Source organism: Elaeis guineensis, chromosome 7 (assembly GCF_000442705.2).
Source record: "Elaeis guineensis isolate ETL-2024a chromosome 7, EG11, whole genome shotgun sequence".
NCBI classification, from domain to species: domain Eukaryota; kingdom Viridiplantae; phylum Streptophyta; class Magnoliopsida; order Arecales; family Arecaceae; genus Elaeis; species Elaeis guineensis.
In genome coordinates, this window is record NC_025999.2 from 78,513,463 (window position 1) to 78,532,012 (window position 18,550).

Here is an 18,550-nt window from a genome sequence, read left to right on the forward strand (position 1 = left end):
TCTGATTATATGATCTTAATTTTTATATTATATAGTTGTAATTTTTTTTTCTACGAAGTTTTTAGTTAAATTCAGTACCTATAGTAAATAAAAGTAACTTTATTTTTAACATCAATATTTACTTTTATAATGAAGCAATAAAACCAAAAAGATCTACTATGATTTTCCTTGATTTGTTTTTAATTCTGAACATGTATTCATACTTTAGGAATGTTCTACACAACTTTGCTAAAGAAAAGCCATGTTTCATGGATCAACCGCGCAGCATCGAATTATACTCCATTTTAGTACACGCGACCTTCTAAAAATACTGGTGAAAGCTCGGTACCTCTTAGAAGATAGACATCAAGCAAGTACGGAAGTGACTGCTAGGAACCTTTGCAAGTAATCATTTTCATTTCCATTAACATCTCAAATATTTAGTGCAGATTTTTTTCATCCAACTCAAAAGTACTGTTCTTTTATTCAATAATTTAGATATACAAAGAATGTTAGCTTTGATTAAATCAACTTAGGAAAGATCCTCTTTAAATATATATTAAAATGATAGTCATCATTTGCTGATGAATATGTTAATTATGAGTACATGTCAAGCATTTGAAATTAAAAACTCATTAAAATTGACTTCGTTTATAAGTTAATAAGAACATTGACATTCAAATTAAAATAGATTAAAGTCTAAAAAAATAAATTAAATAAAAATAATATTTTAAAGTTTTATTAAATTATTTGTATTGTTGTTATTATTTTTCTTCTTCATCATCATCAACGTACCATTTGCTTTCGCTCGCGCGGGTGAAAAGGCCGCAAACGATTGGCTCTGAGAGAGGAGGGCTGGTTCTTTGTGGTGGGGAGAGCTCTTCGTCCTCCTCTTCCCCTCTCTCTTTCTCTTTCTCTTTCCTTCCTCCTCTTTTCCCTCTCCCCCTCTCTCTCCTTTCTCTCCACCTACTCTTGTCTGATCGTGGCTTGGGAGGAGCTCCGACCACTGAGATCCGGTGATTGATGGCGGAAGCCCGCCCATGGACTACGACGGCGCTGGGATCCAGACGCGCCGCGCCAGGGCCACTGCCGCGGCCGTGACAGAGGCGTCGTCGTCCTTGCTTGCCCCTCCCCTTGATGAAGGTTAGTGTTAGGGTTTCTCGATGCAGCTTCCCCTTTGTCCTTGTTTTTCTCATTCAATTGGTCGCGGAAATATCACGAAAATTTGTGTCTTTGGGGATCCGTGGTGATGGGAATTCGAAACTTGGGTTTTTTCTGGTGAATCTGGGGTCCTATTGGTGGAATTATGTACCTGGTTCCTGATTATCTATTTCGTTGGATTAGAATTTAGACATTGCCGAAATGTTCTCTTTAGAATCCAATCGGACGTGGAAGTAAAAGGAAGGGTTTTAGGTGTTTTTATTCTGTTTCGGTGTGTCAACTGTTTCAGTGGACTACGGAAGAAGAATGTTGCAATGAGAATGGCTTCTTATGATACGTTTCTGTTCATGTAGCAATGCCAAATTTTGAACGTTGGATGATTCAAAATTTCTGTGTCAAGCAACTGCCTGCATTGAAATTGCTACTGCATTCAAGCAGTGAATCCTGTATTGTTGTGACCAATTGGTGTTTCGTTGTGGAAATGACAACTGTACTTTATTTGTAGGTAGTGTGGATTTTTCGTCTTATCTTCCTTTCTAAATTTATTCCCTTACGAAATAATGGCAATTCGTCTTTCTCCTGAATCTTTGTCTTGGAATCCGCTTCATTTGTTTATTCCGCTATTCTTGTTTCTATTACTTTTCGTCTCGAAGTGACTATCTTTTAGCGTATAACTATGACAAGTTTCCTATGGAAGCATGTGGGATGTATTTTGAATCTATGCTTTGGTGCTACTGCAGATACATTGTGGCAGATGAACATGAGAGGAGGCGAATCCATAGAATCTGGATCCTATCCGCTGCGCCCAGGAGAGCCAGACTGTGCTTATTACCTCAGGACTGGTCTCTGTAGATATGGGTTGACTTGCAGATACAATCATCCTCCCAATCGAAAGCTGGTAAAGCTTACTGCTTTTTATATCGTTTATACTACCCTCATGTGGGACTGTGCCTATTTGATCATTTTGCAAAACATGGTTGTTCTTTTGGTATCTCTTTTTGGTCTTTATTCAGATTTGACATTTATTTTTGAGTACCTTTACTGAGCTATATGTTTTTAAGTGCCATTTTTCTTTTAGCTTTCATAAAGACACTTTTTACATTCCATTTATTCCAGTGCATTGATTGAGGCAGATTTAGATGAGATGTGGATGACCCAGATCATAATCTGACTATAAGATCTAACTTTTTGCCTGCAACAAATGCATATACACGCTTGACCCTTGCATTTCTTGGTATATCAATATTTATTGCTTGTAACTGCTCCTGTTCTTGATCATTGCTTGTAACAACTTCACCTTCTTTTCTACCTTTTGGTCTAGACTTTTCTCAAGCATATGGGAACCTTAGAAGGTTTTCTGCAGTTCCGTGGGTGTAGGGGAACCATTTCAATTATAATTTCTAACATAACATATTCAAAGCACGATGGCTTACCTCACACCATTTGAAAACTTATAGATTCATAAGCACTCCTAGCATTTTCTTCCATTATGTGCTTAAAAACTCCAAAATTCCCTTTTAGTACTTGCTTATTTAAACATCAATGAAATTATAATTGTGATATTCTAGTATTTGCTTTCTTCAAGTCAGGTAATTTACATTCCCCCATCAATTACTTATGCTCGTTGCATCATTCTCTATCGATCTCAATACCATAGCTCATAGGTTGAGACTCATGATTATTGTTCTATATGTTTGTTTGTGCATGTGCGCATGTGCACATTGTGCTTTGTGAGTGTGCATGCACATTCTGATGCAACTATCATTTCCCATAAGTAATTGTACTGATTGGCTGAGTGCGGCAGTTGTGCCTAGGCCCAGTATCAGTGCAGATGTTTTAAAAAAAGTGGGCCTGAACCAGGCCTGATTCTGACTTGAATACAAGCATATCCTCAGGCCAGGTGGGGCCCAAAGCTGGCCCCTCTTCATTTTATCTTAGTTACAATTCCAAGTCCAATCTGAGATATTTTGGTATTTGTTTTGGGCCCAAGCAGGCTTTAGGGTCTAATATTCAAGCTTGTATCCAATTAGTTAAGGCCTTGAGGCTGCTTGGTCTAACATTCAAGCTTAAGATTTTAAGTGCTGGTGGGACGTTGGGGAATTCTGCCACCTTTGGTGCTTGAATTGGATGGGTCAGGAAGTGGATGTGAATGGGGTGGGATGTCCCCATTCCGAGTGTTGAGCATGGGGTGTCCCTATTCCATAGGAAAATTAGGATGACTCCATCCTATAGTATTTAAAACTTTGCCATGGTGGTCCGTTGTAGTAATATAATTCTTTGATCATGCAAAAATTTTCTTATCTTGTAGCTCTTATTGACTAAACTAGCATACCAAGTGAACCTAACTTCTGTTACTTGATCAGCAAAACTTCAATAGATGCACATGTCTCCTAACCTTCTTGTCCTTTCATCTTCATCTCTACTTTGTCAAGAGACTAGTATTAATACACTGTACATAGTTATGGTTTTGCTGATTCTTGGCCTTCAATGGAATATTCACTTATTAATTGATACTACAATCCTTACTTGTTCAGTGCTATTTTTGGTAATGTGATCTGCCTCTTTCATTGGCTCTTCCTAAAAAAGGCCACTTCATAGATAAATCTCCCTGCCTCCAAGTTGATATCATTCGTTCCTCGATATTGTCACTTGGTTTGCATTTTATATGTCTAGATTTCTCTACAAATTATATTATTGTTGATGCTGCTTGCTTCTAGATTCTTCAGAAAAAAAAGGCTTTTGATTGTCTAACAACGACACAACATCATGTATTATACAGTTTTCAAGTTTTATTATTCATACTCTAGATAATGTCTAACAGATGTTACACCTTCCTTGCTACATTTTTCTGCCTTAATCCTGACATCATATTGATTTCATCCCATTTCTACTTGCTCGTAGTGTAGGAACATAACCCATAGCTTATGTTGTGTAGTTTGACTTTTTTTGCTTAAAATCTTTGCATTTGATTTATGTTTTCTTCTAAAGAGAATGGTTAAACCGTAAGCATTTAATAAATCTTGATTCTTGACCATCACTCAAATGCCTTAGAAAAAGGTTTATAGACTTTTAGTTAGTATATACAGATAGTGCTAGCTTTGCTTGTGCTAGTCTCTTAATATGTTTTAAAAGAAGAATGCTTGAAAGGTCCATTTGCTTCTAATGTTAAAATTGTGGGCCTTCTTGGTTGATTTGTTCTACCATACTTGTGGGTGATTGCTTAGGCCTAGTTGAGGTTGGATAACTAAACAGCAATGCAACTACTCCTTGCCACACCCATCAGTTACATTACCTAAGGTGGAAAAGAAAAAAGAGAACTTATTCATGCATGTCTCCTTGCAGCCCCAGTCTAGAACTCTTGCCTAATTCTCCATGATCTCAATGATTACAGGATATTTGAATTAATTTGCAGTGAAAAAAACCCATAAGTTTATTTTGTGTTCTTACTGGAAGAGTTTTGCCCATGTTTAGTATTTGGCAGAAAGTCTCATTGTGTTGGATTTTGGCACTCTAAGATGATGCTTTTTGGGAAAACTTGATAAATGTGTACAGGACAATAACTTTATTGTTTGCATAAGATAGTTGGGTAGCAACAAGGACCCGTGAGCAGAAGATGAAATAGTAGAGAGAGGGATTTTGAGGTGGATATGTTAAAGCTAGTAGTGATTAAACTTATTTATTGTTATTGTGCAAACTCCTTTGAACATTCTGCTTGTGAAGCTCATGAGGTCCTTAGCATCCTGACTATGAATATTATGATAAGAAATCCAGCCATCTTATCTTTGAGGCTCTCAGCATTTCTCTTTCTAATATTGTGAACAATAAGAAAAAGATCCAAGTCATCCATCAATAATATCATGCCTGTCGCACATGAATTGTGTGAGCCCCTTCTAGTTTCCACGAGGCTCATTAAATCTATCTATTGTGCCAATTTTCCAAAGATCCCATGAGAAGTTATCTTCTTATGAGAATTATGCCCCTCCCCATTCATTTGCTAATAAATGAATAGACAAAAAAATTGGGTGTGTTTTATTGCAAATTTACTGTTAGTAATCTTAATTGATAGGATCAGAACCATCCACCAAGTGCTCCTTTTTGACTAAATCATGTGCATTTTGCATGTTAAGATCTAGGCAGAAATTTGCAGATTATGTGAAAGTAAGTTGTCCCCAAGGTTTGAAATATCAATCAATTCAATTTGTTTCCATCAACATGTATCCTCTTGAAGCACTGAAGCCTTCTCGATACAGGGTGGTTCTGGTTCAATATAGGGAGGCTCAATTTGGTACAGAGGGGACTTGGTTCAAGTGAAAAACATCCAAGCCATCCACGAGTTGCACAAACCAAGGGTGGATGAAGCTGTTCAAGGATAGATTGAGGCAAGTTTGTTTGGAACAATCCTGGACAGCACCCAAACTAAGCACTACCCAATTGCCCACTCAGGAAAGTGGTTTAAAGGGTGATTTTACCTTGTTTTCAACCATTTGAAGGTGGACTGAAGAGGAAGAGGGAACATGCTGCTACAAGGGTTATCACATCAGATTGACTAATTTAAAAAATTTGTATGCGAGAAATTCATTCTAGTTGGGTAATTTTCCTCCATGCATTTTTTAATTGGACCATTAATTCATGACTAATTGGCAAAATTGGGGGGAAAGCTCCACCAAATTGAGATTACATTTTATTTAATCATTGGACTCATGCCCTAGAATATAAATCCAAAATCAACGTTAACAAATTTTTAATTTAAATTTGACACATATTATCTTCTAAGTATTTTAGTCTGCAAGTTATATTATGTGATATTTATGCATGTGTACGGCTTCAGAACACACAGAAAACCTTCACTAAGGCAATTAGCTTGATGCTTCCTCCTTATTTCTTAGAAAAACATACACTTAGATAAGAAACCATGATAAAATTTTAAAATTGGAGTTTGAATGGCTGAAAAGGCTGTACCAAGGGATATCTGGGGCATATCTATGACTATTTTGTCAGTACGATCCTCGATGTGACATGTGTTGTACATGGTATTTTGATCCTTGAGTGTCTAATTAATAAATGATAAATTGAGATTTTGTTTGCATGGCTTGGACAGCTATAGTGTAGGCAAAATAGCCTCTATAACAAATGGGATGTAAATCTGGTAAAGGTAGTATAGTGCTATCTCTGTAGCTAATCCTGAGTTCGTGGATTAAGGCTTGCATCATATGTCAATTATGCTCAAAAGCATAATTTAACATTGCATAGATAATTTAATGGAAAAATAGTTTTATTCCTATTGTTGCTTTACAGCGGAGCACCTTGATGTCATATTCAAAGTAAACATCACATAGATGCATTGGTGAACGATGATTTGTTACTGGATCTAAATTATGAACAAAGAATCACTTGGAGAAAAAAGTTGAAGTTCTTTGTGTCATGCATTGTAAAGATGATTGAGGGAAGAATTTTTAGTATTTTTTCATGATTATTATTAGCTAGAATCCATTCTATTTTTTGCATATTTATCAAATTGTTATATGGCATAGAAGATTTTCTACTCCCCAATGTTTAATTGTTGAGAATTCTTCATGATCAACAATGTTGACTTTTCTTCATGGATAGCTTAGAAATTTCCCATAAATGCTTTTCTTGTAAATGGTTTTTTGGTTGTTTTTATATTTTTTAAATGTTTTTTTGTGTTCACTCATGTAAGAAAATTCTATCAGAATGATGGTCTTGATCAGGTCCTGTTAAATGTTAGGCTATTGCTGCTGCAAGACTTAAGGGTGGATATCCTGAAAGAGTAGGTCAACCTGAGTGTCAGGTAACTGTACATTATCATTCTCCTCATAGGTGGTTCTCTTTATTTCTTTAGAAAATTTCCTTGCTTTTAAACATATGAGTTTGTTGGTGGTAAATAAATTCTGATCCATGACTACTTGGTGTAGTAGTGTGTTGCAACCTCCTGTAAAAGGGAAAAAAACTATGGAAATTTCTGCACAATATGCTTTAGTTTCTGTTTGTCAAGAATCAACACATTGTGCTGCTATGCATAAAAGGTTTCAAAGGCCCATAGCAAGGTTTAGGATATCGGTGCTGACCATGAATTGAAGGTTTCTTATCTGATTGGTATGGTATTGGTTTATGCTGTACCAACTTTGTACATATTGCATCATGGTACTATATAGTTTGAGAAATTTGCAACAAGTATCACTAATTCATAATATTGTCGTACGATAATGATTTTCAATATAGTTAATTAATTTTATAATTGTAATTATAGTTTAATTTTAAAATTTTTATTATATATCAATAATTTAATTTAAAATATAGGATTCTGAAAATTGAAATTTTTTAAGAGTTCTGTGGACACCCCTGTGGCTACATACACACACACATAATCAAAAAAATTTGGAGTACAGGCTCAGTTGCTCCCGAATGTCTGAAATTCATCCAAATTGTGCAATAAGTTAGGACCATGTGCAATAATTATGCACATATTCTACAAGATTTTCCTCCCTGAAATTATTTTTATTTTATTTTAATAATTAATTTAATTTATAAATAATATAATTAGAATAAAAATGAAATATATGTGAAAAACAAGAATTAGTATGCTGTAGTGCATCAAACAACATATTCTAATTTCATACCAAATTGAAAAGTTTGGCATGAGTTCTGCTTTTCTACGTTTTTGCTAGTTAGAAGCCAAAAGAAAATAACTATAATGTGATCGGAATTTGCTGGATATAGCATGTATTCCAGCATTGAGGAGCCGGTGGAACTGCTGCACCACCGTCCTCCCTTGGTCTCTCGTCCTCTCTCGTTGTCCTGGTCAAAAGGGTCTTGGGGTAATTGGAGCTCCTAAAAGTGAGAGAACCCACCTCTCTCTCTCTCTCTCTCTCTCTCTCTCTCTTCTTTTTCATAAATTAGCTCCCTCACTAGTCTAGGCTCGGTGGTAATTGGAGCTCCCTAAAAGGGAGAGAACCGACTTCTCTCTCTTTCTCTCTCTCTCTCTATCTCTTCTTTTTCATAAATTAGCTCCCTCACTAGTCTAGGCTCGGTGCTGGCTGGGCCAGCCATGGTACAGGCCTGAACCAGTCTGTAATTTGAGATGTACCACAATGGCTTTGGTGTCTCACACCTGGTGATAGTGTCAGTTTTCCATTAGCATGCTAAGGTACTGGTGGTACCATCCTTGGTTCATATCTTGGATATCTTAGTTGGTAATTGTTTACCAAGATTACTATGATAATGTTCCATCTCAGCTGAGATGGAAGACTCAAGAAATTCCAAAGAAAAGAGATCAAATATCCCAAAATCTTTGCCAACATCTAATAGCGGAGTTTTGAAATATCTGCTAATGTAGTCAAAGAAAGTTTAGTCACTGTTCTATGGCTTGATTTTAATTTTACTAAATAAAACCCCTTTTTAAAATGCTAGGAGAAAAGATCAAAAAATTTTGGCCAATGTAATATCTTGTTGATTGATATCTCAGGTCATATCATCCATATCAGCTGAGGTAATAAGCTCCATATTTTATGTGTATTGTATCAGTGAGTGATGAAAACCTTGGTGTCCATTGGAGAAAGTGGAGTTGTCTCTAGCCATCTATTGAGATTCTTCAAAGAAGCAATCTATATAAAAGGGGTGATGATGCCAGTCTATATAAAAGAAGCAATCTGCTGCCTTGTTTTTTGAGAGACCTTTATTGTGGTTTATTATCTTATGGAATTTGGATCTCTATGGGATTTTTTAACCTGGGAAAATTATGCTTTGATTCTATTGGGAGATATATGCTTGTGTTGAGTGATCAAGCATTGAGTGGCAAGGGATGTTTATCTAGCAAATCATGGAAGTGTAATTCTTTGAGTTTTGCTGCTTTTTAAACAAAGGATGTGATCAAGCCTAGTCACAAGTACCAAGGTTTGCCGTCTCATGCCAGACTCTGTACCAGTACCATTGTATTATAGTGTTGGTATGTAGTATGATATGAGATGGCGAGGTATACCGAGTGTTAGTACAGTACGAGACTATATATTAGTTCAGTATGCGGTATGGTACAATACTGACCAGCACGCAAATCTTGACAAGTAAAATGCTTGGAGCTAATGTTCAGAAGGATGGTCACAACAAATGAGTGCTGCTGAGGCAACTTGATATTATAATGCTGAATTGCTTGGCTAATGCCTTAGGCAAAAGAAAAGGAAAGGGGGAGAAAGAAATCAGGCAGCATGACTGCCACTTCCTTTATCCATTTCCTAATGCTGCTATCTATAGCATTCCTTGTCCTTCCTCATCCTCTCTTTTCCTAGGAAGCATTAGGAACTCATCCTTATTGCCTTCCTATTTTAACTCCACATCTCTTTATTCTGCATGTGGGACTCTTACATGAAGAGCCACACTATGGTCAAAGGAGGACACAGATTTGAAAGTATCTGATGCACATACCAAGGTGTTTGATTTGTTGATATTTTCTTGTTTGAATGCAAACTTTTTAATGTATATATTGTCCAGGTTGCTTTGATATGCATTCAACTCATTGGCATTTACTTCAGTGTTATTTTAAATTTGTTTTACCTAGTCTAATGGTACCCTATCTTTCTTAGCACTTACTAAGTGTTTGAAATTCATTTCTATAACTATTCAATCTCTAATGATCAGTGTTTAATCTTACCTTCTTTCTGTTTACCCTTTTGTAGTATTATCTTAAGACTGGAACATGCAAATTTGGAGCTACATGCAAATTTCATCACCCCAAAGATAAGGCCGGAATTCTTGGGAGAGCTGAACTAAATATTTTAGGATATCCAATTCGTCCGGTTTGTGCTTGCCATTTTTTAATATTTTTTTTGTATTATCCAGAATTTTAATTAATCGTTACACTTCATGCCAGTTGTGTTTCCATGAAAACTTGTGTGTTTTTTTTGGTTGTAGAATGAGGAGGAGTGTGCATATTATTTAAGAACTGGACAATGTAAATTTGGGAACACTTGTAAATTTCATCATCCACAGCCTTCTAATGTGATGGTTTCATTAAGTGGTTCTCCTTTTAATCCTCCTGTACATTCACCCACGTCCCCTAGTCAATCTTATGCTGGTGGTTTGACCAGCTGGCCGTCCTCAAGAGCCTCTTTCATTCCAAGCCCTCAATGGCAGGGTCCTTCAAGCTATGCTCAAGTGATTCTTCCTCAAGGGTTGGTTCAAGTTCCCAGCTGGAATGCATATCCTGTGAGTTCTGTTTGCACATTTCCATTATGTTCTGGACTTAGTAGTAGCTCATTCATATAAAGAGCTTAGTAGCTCTCTTGTTTATCCAACATACACTGCATTTGAACAATAACTCATATCAAGAATATGTTGATTTTCTTGATCGTGTGATATGCAGTGGTGTGGTCCATTATGCTTATATATATGCATGTCTATATATATGGTGCTCTGTAGAACTCTCTTTTCATTTTCTAATATACTCTAGCGTGGTCTGTCATGCTTATTATGTATATGCCGTGTCTGTGTATATGGTGCTATATAAAACTCTTTTTTCATTTTCTTTTTTGTTTTTCCTTAAACTTTCTCTATTTGGACAACTAATTGTAAATATATTGTGTTACTCTTTAAGCATGGAACTTTCTGTATTTTGTGCATGCTAAGGTGACAACTTGCTCTTCTTATTTTCCTTTGTCCATGTATTGTCTTTGTTCGACTAAATTCCTTTTTTCCTACTTTCTATGTTGCAATGCAAACTTTGGAGCCTTGACCTCATAAAGATAAATTAACTCCTTTTTTGTTGTAGCTTCACATCCCCTATTTTTGAAAGAAAATAGCAAGAAAGGTTTTGAATATTCGAGTTTAACATTGAGTATTTTGTACTGAACCGATGCTTCTTAGCCCTCTGTGCTGACACTACATACCTGACCAGCATACCATATTGACACTCAAAATGCCCACATTGGTTGGGTGCTGGTGCAAGTACTGGTACGTATGCCTAAAAACCTTATTACAAGCATAGTGCAATATTATAATATGAAAATTAGATTATCCAAACTAACCTTCATTATTGTGCCTCATGGCAAAAGTTCTAACCATGGTTTGTTGAACCATGTTGAATCGGCCGGTTTAGAGCGTACGGAACGAGACCGATTGGCTGCCAGCATGATTTGACATATAAAATCAATTCACTTCTCAAAGTGATTCGATGATGTCTAATACTCTTCAATTACGACCTCGACTCTCCTTGCTCAAAACCCTAATCCTTCGCCCTCTGATGATGACATCGAAAGTGACCACCACTACCACCACTGCCGAGGTCCCCCAGGCCCTAGGAAAGTCTCTCTCCTCCTCTCTCTCACTCGTCAACGGCCTCTCCCTCTCTCTCCCTCTTTTATCTTTGCCTCTCTCCCTCTCCCTCTCTCTCTTTTTCTCTCCCCATTCCTCCCTCTCTCCCTCAACAATGATGGCCTCTCAGCCCTCTCCCTCTCTCCCCCTCTTCCCCTCTCTCTCAGCCTCTTACTTTCCCACCCTCCCTCTCTCCCCCTTTTCCTCCCTCTCCCTCTTCCTCTCCTTACCCCTCTCCAGCTCTACTCATGTTGGTATGCCCTGGAATGGCATGGTATGCACTCATACCATGCCAAACCAGTCGCCAGCTAGTGCTCTCTCGGATAGTTGTTTGGCAAACCTTGGTTCTAATCCAAATATCTTGCTGGTTGTTGGGATCAAGATTACCCATCAAATGATACTTTTCACCATTTTGTGCATATTAGGTGCCAGGTTCTTGTTTCCAAAGTGCATAAATTTTTGTGTCATGAGAGGCATTGCACCCTAGAGGCCCTATGGTGATTGGAGGTGACATTCTGTAAAAAGAATATATATAAGTAATAAGACGTCAATTGAGGATAATGAAAAATCAGTAAAGTGAGAGAAAAAACTTGGAGATAATATTTTGGTAAATTGTGCTTTTTTTTGCCTTAGGTTGCTGATTGCCGTTCTAGAAAAGAGTTCTAATTAAAAAAATTAATTTTTGGCTCCATCTCAGCGATAGTTTTCTTTTCTTTATCTTCCACCATTGGATGAATCTCACTTTCTTCTCTGCCTTTCTCAATTTACGAAACTAGAATTGGCTAAGGCTGCTAATGGATGCAGGAAGTACCAAAAATCAAAGTTATTATGTAAGACGTAGGCGCAAGAATGACAAATTCAGGAAAGCAATCATGTCTTTATCCCCTATCTTAAGAGTACCTTCTTACGCTTTTCTTTCTCCCTAATATTTTCCCATAATAAGGTTTTTGCCTTTCGCTGATATATCTTTTTCAGTTAATGCACATTAAGCCCACAGAAGACTTGATATAGTCTTTTGTCTTGGGCTGTACTGCTGTAATGTAATTGATTTGGTATTCTTGCTCTTCTCCAATATTATGTTGGTTCTCCAATTTATTTGGTGTTGCAACAACCAAGAACTTGTTGCCCGCTGAGGTCTTGAAGCAGGATTCTGAGCCAGTGCCTGTGATTTCTGATGTTATGATTTGTTTTGCTTTGTCAGTCAACCTCTGTACAAATCCACTGAAATTTGTTACCACTTCACCTATAGGAAAATTGATGGTTTAGTCTATGAGAAATTTGATGGCATCTAATTTCTGCAGAATTTTCTTTGTTTTTATGAACAAGTGGTCACGAGGTTCACTGTAAACTAGTCATGATCATTTCAAAACTATTTTTTGGGTTTCATTCAGGGTATAAGCTTAAGAGTAGTTTAGAAACATGAATATCAAGGTGATCATATTTACATTAAAAAAAAAAAAAACAGCAGAAACATGTCTACAATGTATAAACTAGAGAATTTTCATTTGTGTCATCTTCTTTTACTAATCATATATATATATATATATATATATATATATATATATATATATATATTAAAATGGAGGCTTTGCCCAAGCAAAGCCTCCGTCCGCCACATGGATACATTAATATTTACTTAGTTTGACACGTGTATCATATTTTCCATCCCCGCACCCTCCGTCACGCACGTGAAGCAACCCCACCGCCTCCCATCGATTTAGTCTTGGCTTCAAAAAACAACACACAGCACAAGACGAGAAACCAAAAGGCTCAGATTTGTAAGAGAAGAAGCTCCATATCCATAAAAAATCGCTGAGGAAAAGAAATATTTCTATCCCCGCACCCTTTGCCGCGCATGTGAAGCAACCCCACCGCCTCCCGTCGATTTGGTGTCGGCTTCAAAAAACAACACACAGCACAAGACAAGAAACTAAAAGGCTCGGATCTATAAGAGAAGAAGCTCTATATCCATAAAAAACCCACAGAGAAAAAAAAAGAGAAGGGAAGACTAAATAGGGAGCGAGACAAGCATCCAAGAGAGAGAAAACAGGTTGTACCTTAGCTGCCCCGCCTCTCTCTCTCAAGAGAAGGAAGACAGAGAAAACTAGAGAGAAGAAAGGTGGAGAGGCGGCGAGGAGAGGAAAGAGAGCAGGACAAGGGTTCAGAAGAGGCATCTAATAGAGGAAAGTTGGAATGAATTAAAATAATTTAAAACAAAAGAAAGAAAGAAAGGAAAAGCTGGTATAAGCAACGCCCTGGTAATAATACTAATTTTCTTTTGATAAATGTTATAATATATAAAATAAATAATTATCAGTAATTTAGTAGTTTATTATGTTACATCTATTTATGGATAGAATCTCTCATGGAAAGCACACTGAAAAATCTAAAAGATATAAAAAATATTTAGAAAGAAATGTAGTAATTAAAGGCTGGCAGATATCGTGGTCTTGCGAAGTTTGGTTTGGTTGTTTATGCTTGTTCGCAGCCATTTCAAAGACTGCAAAAGAAAATAAAGGGCATGTGTTGCTCTGTCCTTGCTTTTCTCCTCGCTTCCATGGAGTCATGGTTTGAGGGGGAAAAAAATGCCATGGGATCGCACGTGTATTAGAGCTTCGTGTCTATTGGAGAGTGAAAGAAGCCGCTAGCATGGAGCCACGAAAGGAGGTCCATGGAAGGTCGAGATTGATGACAAGGACGTCGCCATAGACCACTATCTTTCGACGGTGGGGATCCGATCAGAGCTCGGGGGGTTGGATGTATTGGGGTAGGAGGTGGAAGAGGCCCACCTTCGTGAGGGCCTATATCTATTGGAGGATTTCGATCGCGCTAACCGCTTCTATGGAGTCACGGTTTGAGAGCTTCTCTATTCAGACGCTCCAAGGCTCCCATCTGGTTGGGGCTCCTAAGGACGGGAAAATAGAGGAAAAATGGGGAAAACATAGGAAAAACCAATGAAAACAGAGGAAAGACGGAAAAAATTTAAGGGTAAGACTTTCCCCACATAGATGATCTCTTTTTTTCATTTCTTTTTCTCTTCATTTCATTATCTTTTTCAGAGATTTGTGGGAAAGGAGAGCACTTCAAAGAGATTAGAGGGGTTTCTTAGGTTCCAATTGGTTTTTTTTTGTGAAGGATATGGAATTTTGTGCGAGCTGTAGCGGTGTGAGTTGGTCCTTAAGGTTTTAAGAGTTTCATCTAATCCCAAGCCCTATAGATGCCCACTTCCTCCTCACTTTCCTAGCTGCCACCTCCCACCGTCTCTGTCGTCACCTTCCTTTCCATTGTCACTAGTGTCACGCTTCTCCCCTCTAATCTTCCTCGGTCGGAACTTCACAAGATAAATAAAATCAAATATTATTTTAGAAAAATTACATCCCATGCATCGCATGGGGCTATAAGCTAGTATAATGTTTAAGGTAGGATGCAGGCATACACTGCTTTGGGGATCTGTTAATAACACATGATGAAATAGGAGTTGAAGTCCTTACTGAAGTCCTAACTCAAACTCAAGATGCGTAATGAATCGATCAAATCTAGAATTGAAGTTCATAACGGTAATATCCACACAAATTTGAATGTGATTCTCTCATGTTTATCCCTGTTCTTCTCCATGAGTTTCTTTACAGTACATTAGATATCGAAAAGTTACCTTGAGCTTTCAGGAATTATGGAAGTAACTTATGTTGGTAGCTAATGCCTCATGTGTATCTGGAACATCGGATTGAATTTTCATGATAGGGCAATTTGTGTTATATTTAGTTACATTCATTTTAGGCATCTGAAATATTGATTATCAATTTTCTGTTGTGTTATTGTTAGATAGAGTTGGATAATACCAATCTGTTTTTAGTCCATGGAATTTTGCCCTTTGAGGTAATCCTGAAGGTTGAAGCTTTAGCTACCATAAATTAAGATATTTTTACCCACAATCATCCTTTTTCCATACAGCTGCCTCATCTGAATTAGGTACCAATGTTGTGTCCATTGTGTTATGCATACATGAATGTGCACACATATATGTATGTATTTATATATTTACATGTATTTCACACTAACACATACACAATTCATACACATGTATGAATTTATGTGCATATGTGTAATATCAATTTATTATTCACTGTTGATCAGCTTGAATCCTACAACTGCTAGCCTAAGATAGTGCAAGCAACCATTTGCCCAAGTATACATCAGGAATAGATGATTTCAATTCCTGTTAAAATTTGTGTCCTCATAAGTTTATCCTACATTACTTGCCTGTGTTATGTTGCCCAAACATGACCCCCAGAATCAGATATTACTTCGTTGTTCAACCATACTCATCAGTTTCTGTTTTCCTAACAAGTCTATGGTTTCTTAGATCTGATATTAAATTACCTACAGGATTTGTTTAAAGTGTTTGTTATTATGCTCTGAGTTTCTCTGCAGGGACAATTGAGGTCTGTTTCATCTTCTGAAAGCCAGCAACAAGCACCAGGGCCTGTTCAAATATACGGATCTTCTCGCCCAAGTGAAACAAGTGCAGGAGCTCAAGGGATAGTCTCATCATATCAATCCAGTTCTATTCCTATGGGCCAGTATGCATTGCAGATGGATAATGTGTTTCCTGAGAGGCCTGATCAACCTGAATGTCAATTTTACATGAAGACTGGAGACTGTAAGTTTGGTGCATCCTGCAAGTTCCATCATCCTAAAGAGAGATTGATCCCTGCTCCTAACTGTTTGCTGAGTCCTTCTGGCCTTCCGCTACGCCCAGTAAGTTCTACTGTCAGGTGCAACCTTCATATTTCCCTAATGACTTGATTTATGACCCATGTATGTTTTAGTCCATGCTGAGTAACTTTTATATCTGTTTTATCAGTTGCTGGTGATGTAATAAAGTAGTGTTCTTTTGTTTCATTTTGTTATGTTACTCATGCAGAACTTTTGCCTCCTTTCATTGATGTTTTTGTTAAATATCATTGAAGTATTTATTCTTTATCTTCTTCTAGATTAGATTGAAACTTTGTGTGAATACAGGTTGCAGTTTTCCATTCACATAGCTGACTTGAAATTGAGATACTGACCTGTAAACATTGTGCAAGATGCAAACTAATTTGATGAGCAGTAAGACAAACTGGAGATATGCGGATTGTGTAAGATTTATTCTAATTTACCCTAGAAGAAACCTTGCTTAATAAGCAGCAAGATTAGTTTCAATTAGGTGGATTGTGTTAAGCCGAGAAGCAGTTGATCTGCTTTTACCAAGGTTCTCATGGCTCTTTCATGGTCTGTGGCTCTGTGCGGTGGTTGACATTAGCTTGTACCACTTTGAGCATACTTGAAGCCATTTTCATAAGTTTGGTATTTTGTCAATAGGTTAATTTTGAATTGAAAATGTAGAAGTTTATACAAAAAAAAAAAAAAGAAAGAAGGATTCAGGGAAATGGAAAAAGAAATGGTATATGTATACATCAGAGCCAAGAGAACACTGATTTAGGATGAAACAGAACTTTGTTCTTCTAGTTATAGATTATTGATGATTCATGATTAGTTTGTGCAGATCTTTGTGGAGAATATACAGCAGGACTGTGCTTTTGCTTATATTATTTCTGATAACACCTATCCTGTGTTAAAATAATTTCTCAATGAAAAAGGTATATTTTCAGAGGGGATTCTAAGTAGGATTTTTTTAGCCATTCCTATAGTTTATTCTCAGGACACTTTTCCTTGATCATCCACCTTGGATCTCTCTTAACTAAGCCCTCACGTAGTTTGAAGAATTCATGGAACACCGACTAAAAGTTAGTGCGTAACATGGGGGACAAGCATGCTAATGGATCTATGCATTCTAACATACTGAATGCTTAACTAAGCTTTCACTCCTTCTAATTGCACTATGCTCGTTTACCATGCAATGTGATCCACATGAGGAAGGCCATGCTGCACTCTATGTGCATCATAGGATGGTTGTATTTATACAAGCCATAAGCCATTAACAAGTGAATTAGGGCTGGCGAAGATGGTCGTCATAGATTCTTTCAAATAACATGTGTTTTTTGATAAAGGATATCAGTTGATTTTAGGCAATCACTCAAGGGCTTTTTTTGGGTGAAGTTTTGAGTAGCTTCCTTTGTTCTTGACAGTGCTAACAATCAACATGTATTAAAGATGCCAATACTGGAAGATGCATAACTAAAACATCCAGATAGGGTTTGTTCAAAATAATTGTGCAATCATATAGTTGTACATGGTGCCCTCTATATAGAAAAGATTTGTACACATGCAGCCCGCATGCCGTACCATTAGTATCACCAAACTCCTACGTAATGCAATGATCTTGTAGCAGAATGCTGAGTGATGCAAACTGGGTGGTGATGAGGAGCTCATCAGATACGAATCTATATCGTGTTGGTGGTAGATCTTGTACTTTAACTTGTCAAAGGATCAACTGTTTGATATTGGCATTGAGATAGTGTCACCAAATTTGTTGTGGTAACTTCATAGCCTCTCAGTCTTTGCAAAACTTTGTTCATTTCAATGACCATTGCATGGTAATGTGATTGGTCATTCAGGATGCTTGTGTAGCTTTGAGTGTGTCAAATGAATGTCTTGCGCTTGGCTATGACGAAAGAGTTTGTTCTTCTCTGATGCAATCACATCAGAAATGTACCCTCAACATTTAAAATAGGAAAAATCTAGGATATTCTGAAATATCCCATCTGCTCTAAGCAGGCTTTGATTTGGTCACTGTAGCGAATGCCTACCAACAAAAAAGAACATAGGAATCTGCTCATGTTTCAGACTCATCTGTTAATCATGTTCAAGTGCAATATTCCTACTAAAATGAACCAATCAATTAAAAAAATCAGTGTTCTAATTAATTATATCAAGCAGTTTAGGTTAGCCAAATTGAAGATTTATTTATCATAATGTTAGTTTTATTATTCTAATTTGATATATAAAAATCTGAAAATGATTAGGAAGGCACTTTATAACTTAATTACCAATATCTTTTCCATTAATTTTACTGGTGACTAACTAAAGTTTTACATTCCATTTATCTTGCCAAGAAACTTATTACAAAGAACTAGGTTATCCTTACAAA

At 37.0% G+C, this 18,550-nt stretch overlaps 1 protein-coding gene across 1 annotated transcript; it reads left to right on the forward strand.

The window, feature by feature from the left end:
* The first annotated feature begins 780 nt into the window (after positions 1 to 780).
* Positions 781 to 16,281, forward strand: LOC140859427 (zinc finger CCCH domain-containing protein ZFN-like). Its single transcript, XM_073261160.1, has 6 exons — positions 781 to 1,122; positions 1,881 to 2,038; positions 6,887 to 6,949; positions 9,828 to 9,947; positions 10,063 to 10,356; positions 15,892 to 16,281. The coding sequence occupies exons 1-6, from the start codon at positions 1,020 to 1,022 to the stop codon at positions 16,264 to 16,266; spliced, it is 1,113 nt and encodes a 370-aa protein (XP_073117261.1). The 5' UTR covers positions 781 to 1,019; the 3' UTR covers positions 16,267 to 16,281.
* Positions 16,282 to 18,550: the final 2,269 nt, after the last annotated feature.

What these genes read in the sequence shown, in the direction of transcription:
- LOC140859427 (XM_073261160.1), top strand. Translation starts at nt 1,020, where the DNA reads ATGGACTACGACGGCGCTGGGATCCAGACGCGCCGCGCCAGGGCCACT. An exon ending in ATCCTCCCAATCGAAAGCTG is followed by an intron (nt 2,039 to 6,886) that starts GTAAAGCTTACT and finishes GTTAAATGTTAG; the next exon opens with GCTATTGCTGCTGCAAGACT. An exon ending in TAGGTCAACCTGAGTGTCAG is followed by an intron (nt 6,950 to 9,827) that starts GTAACTGTACAT and finishes ACCCTTTTGTAG; the next exon opens with TATTATCTTAAGACTGGAAC.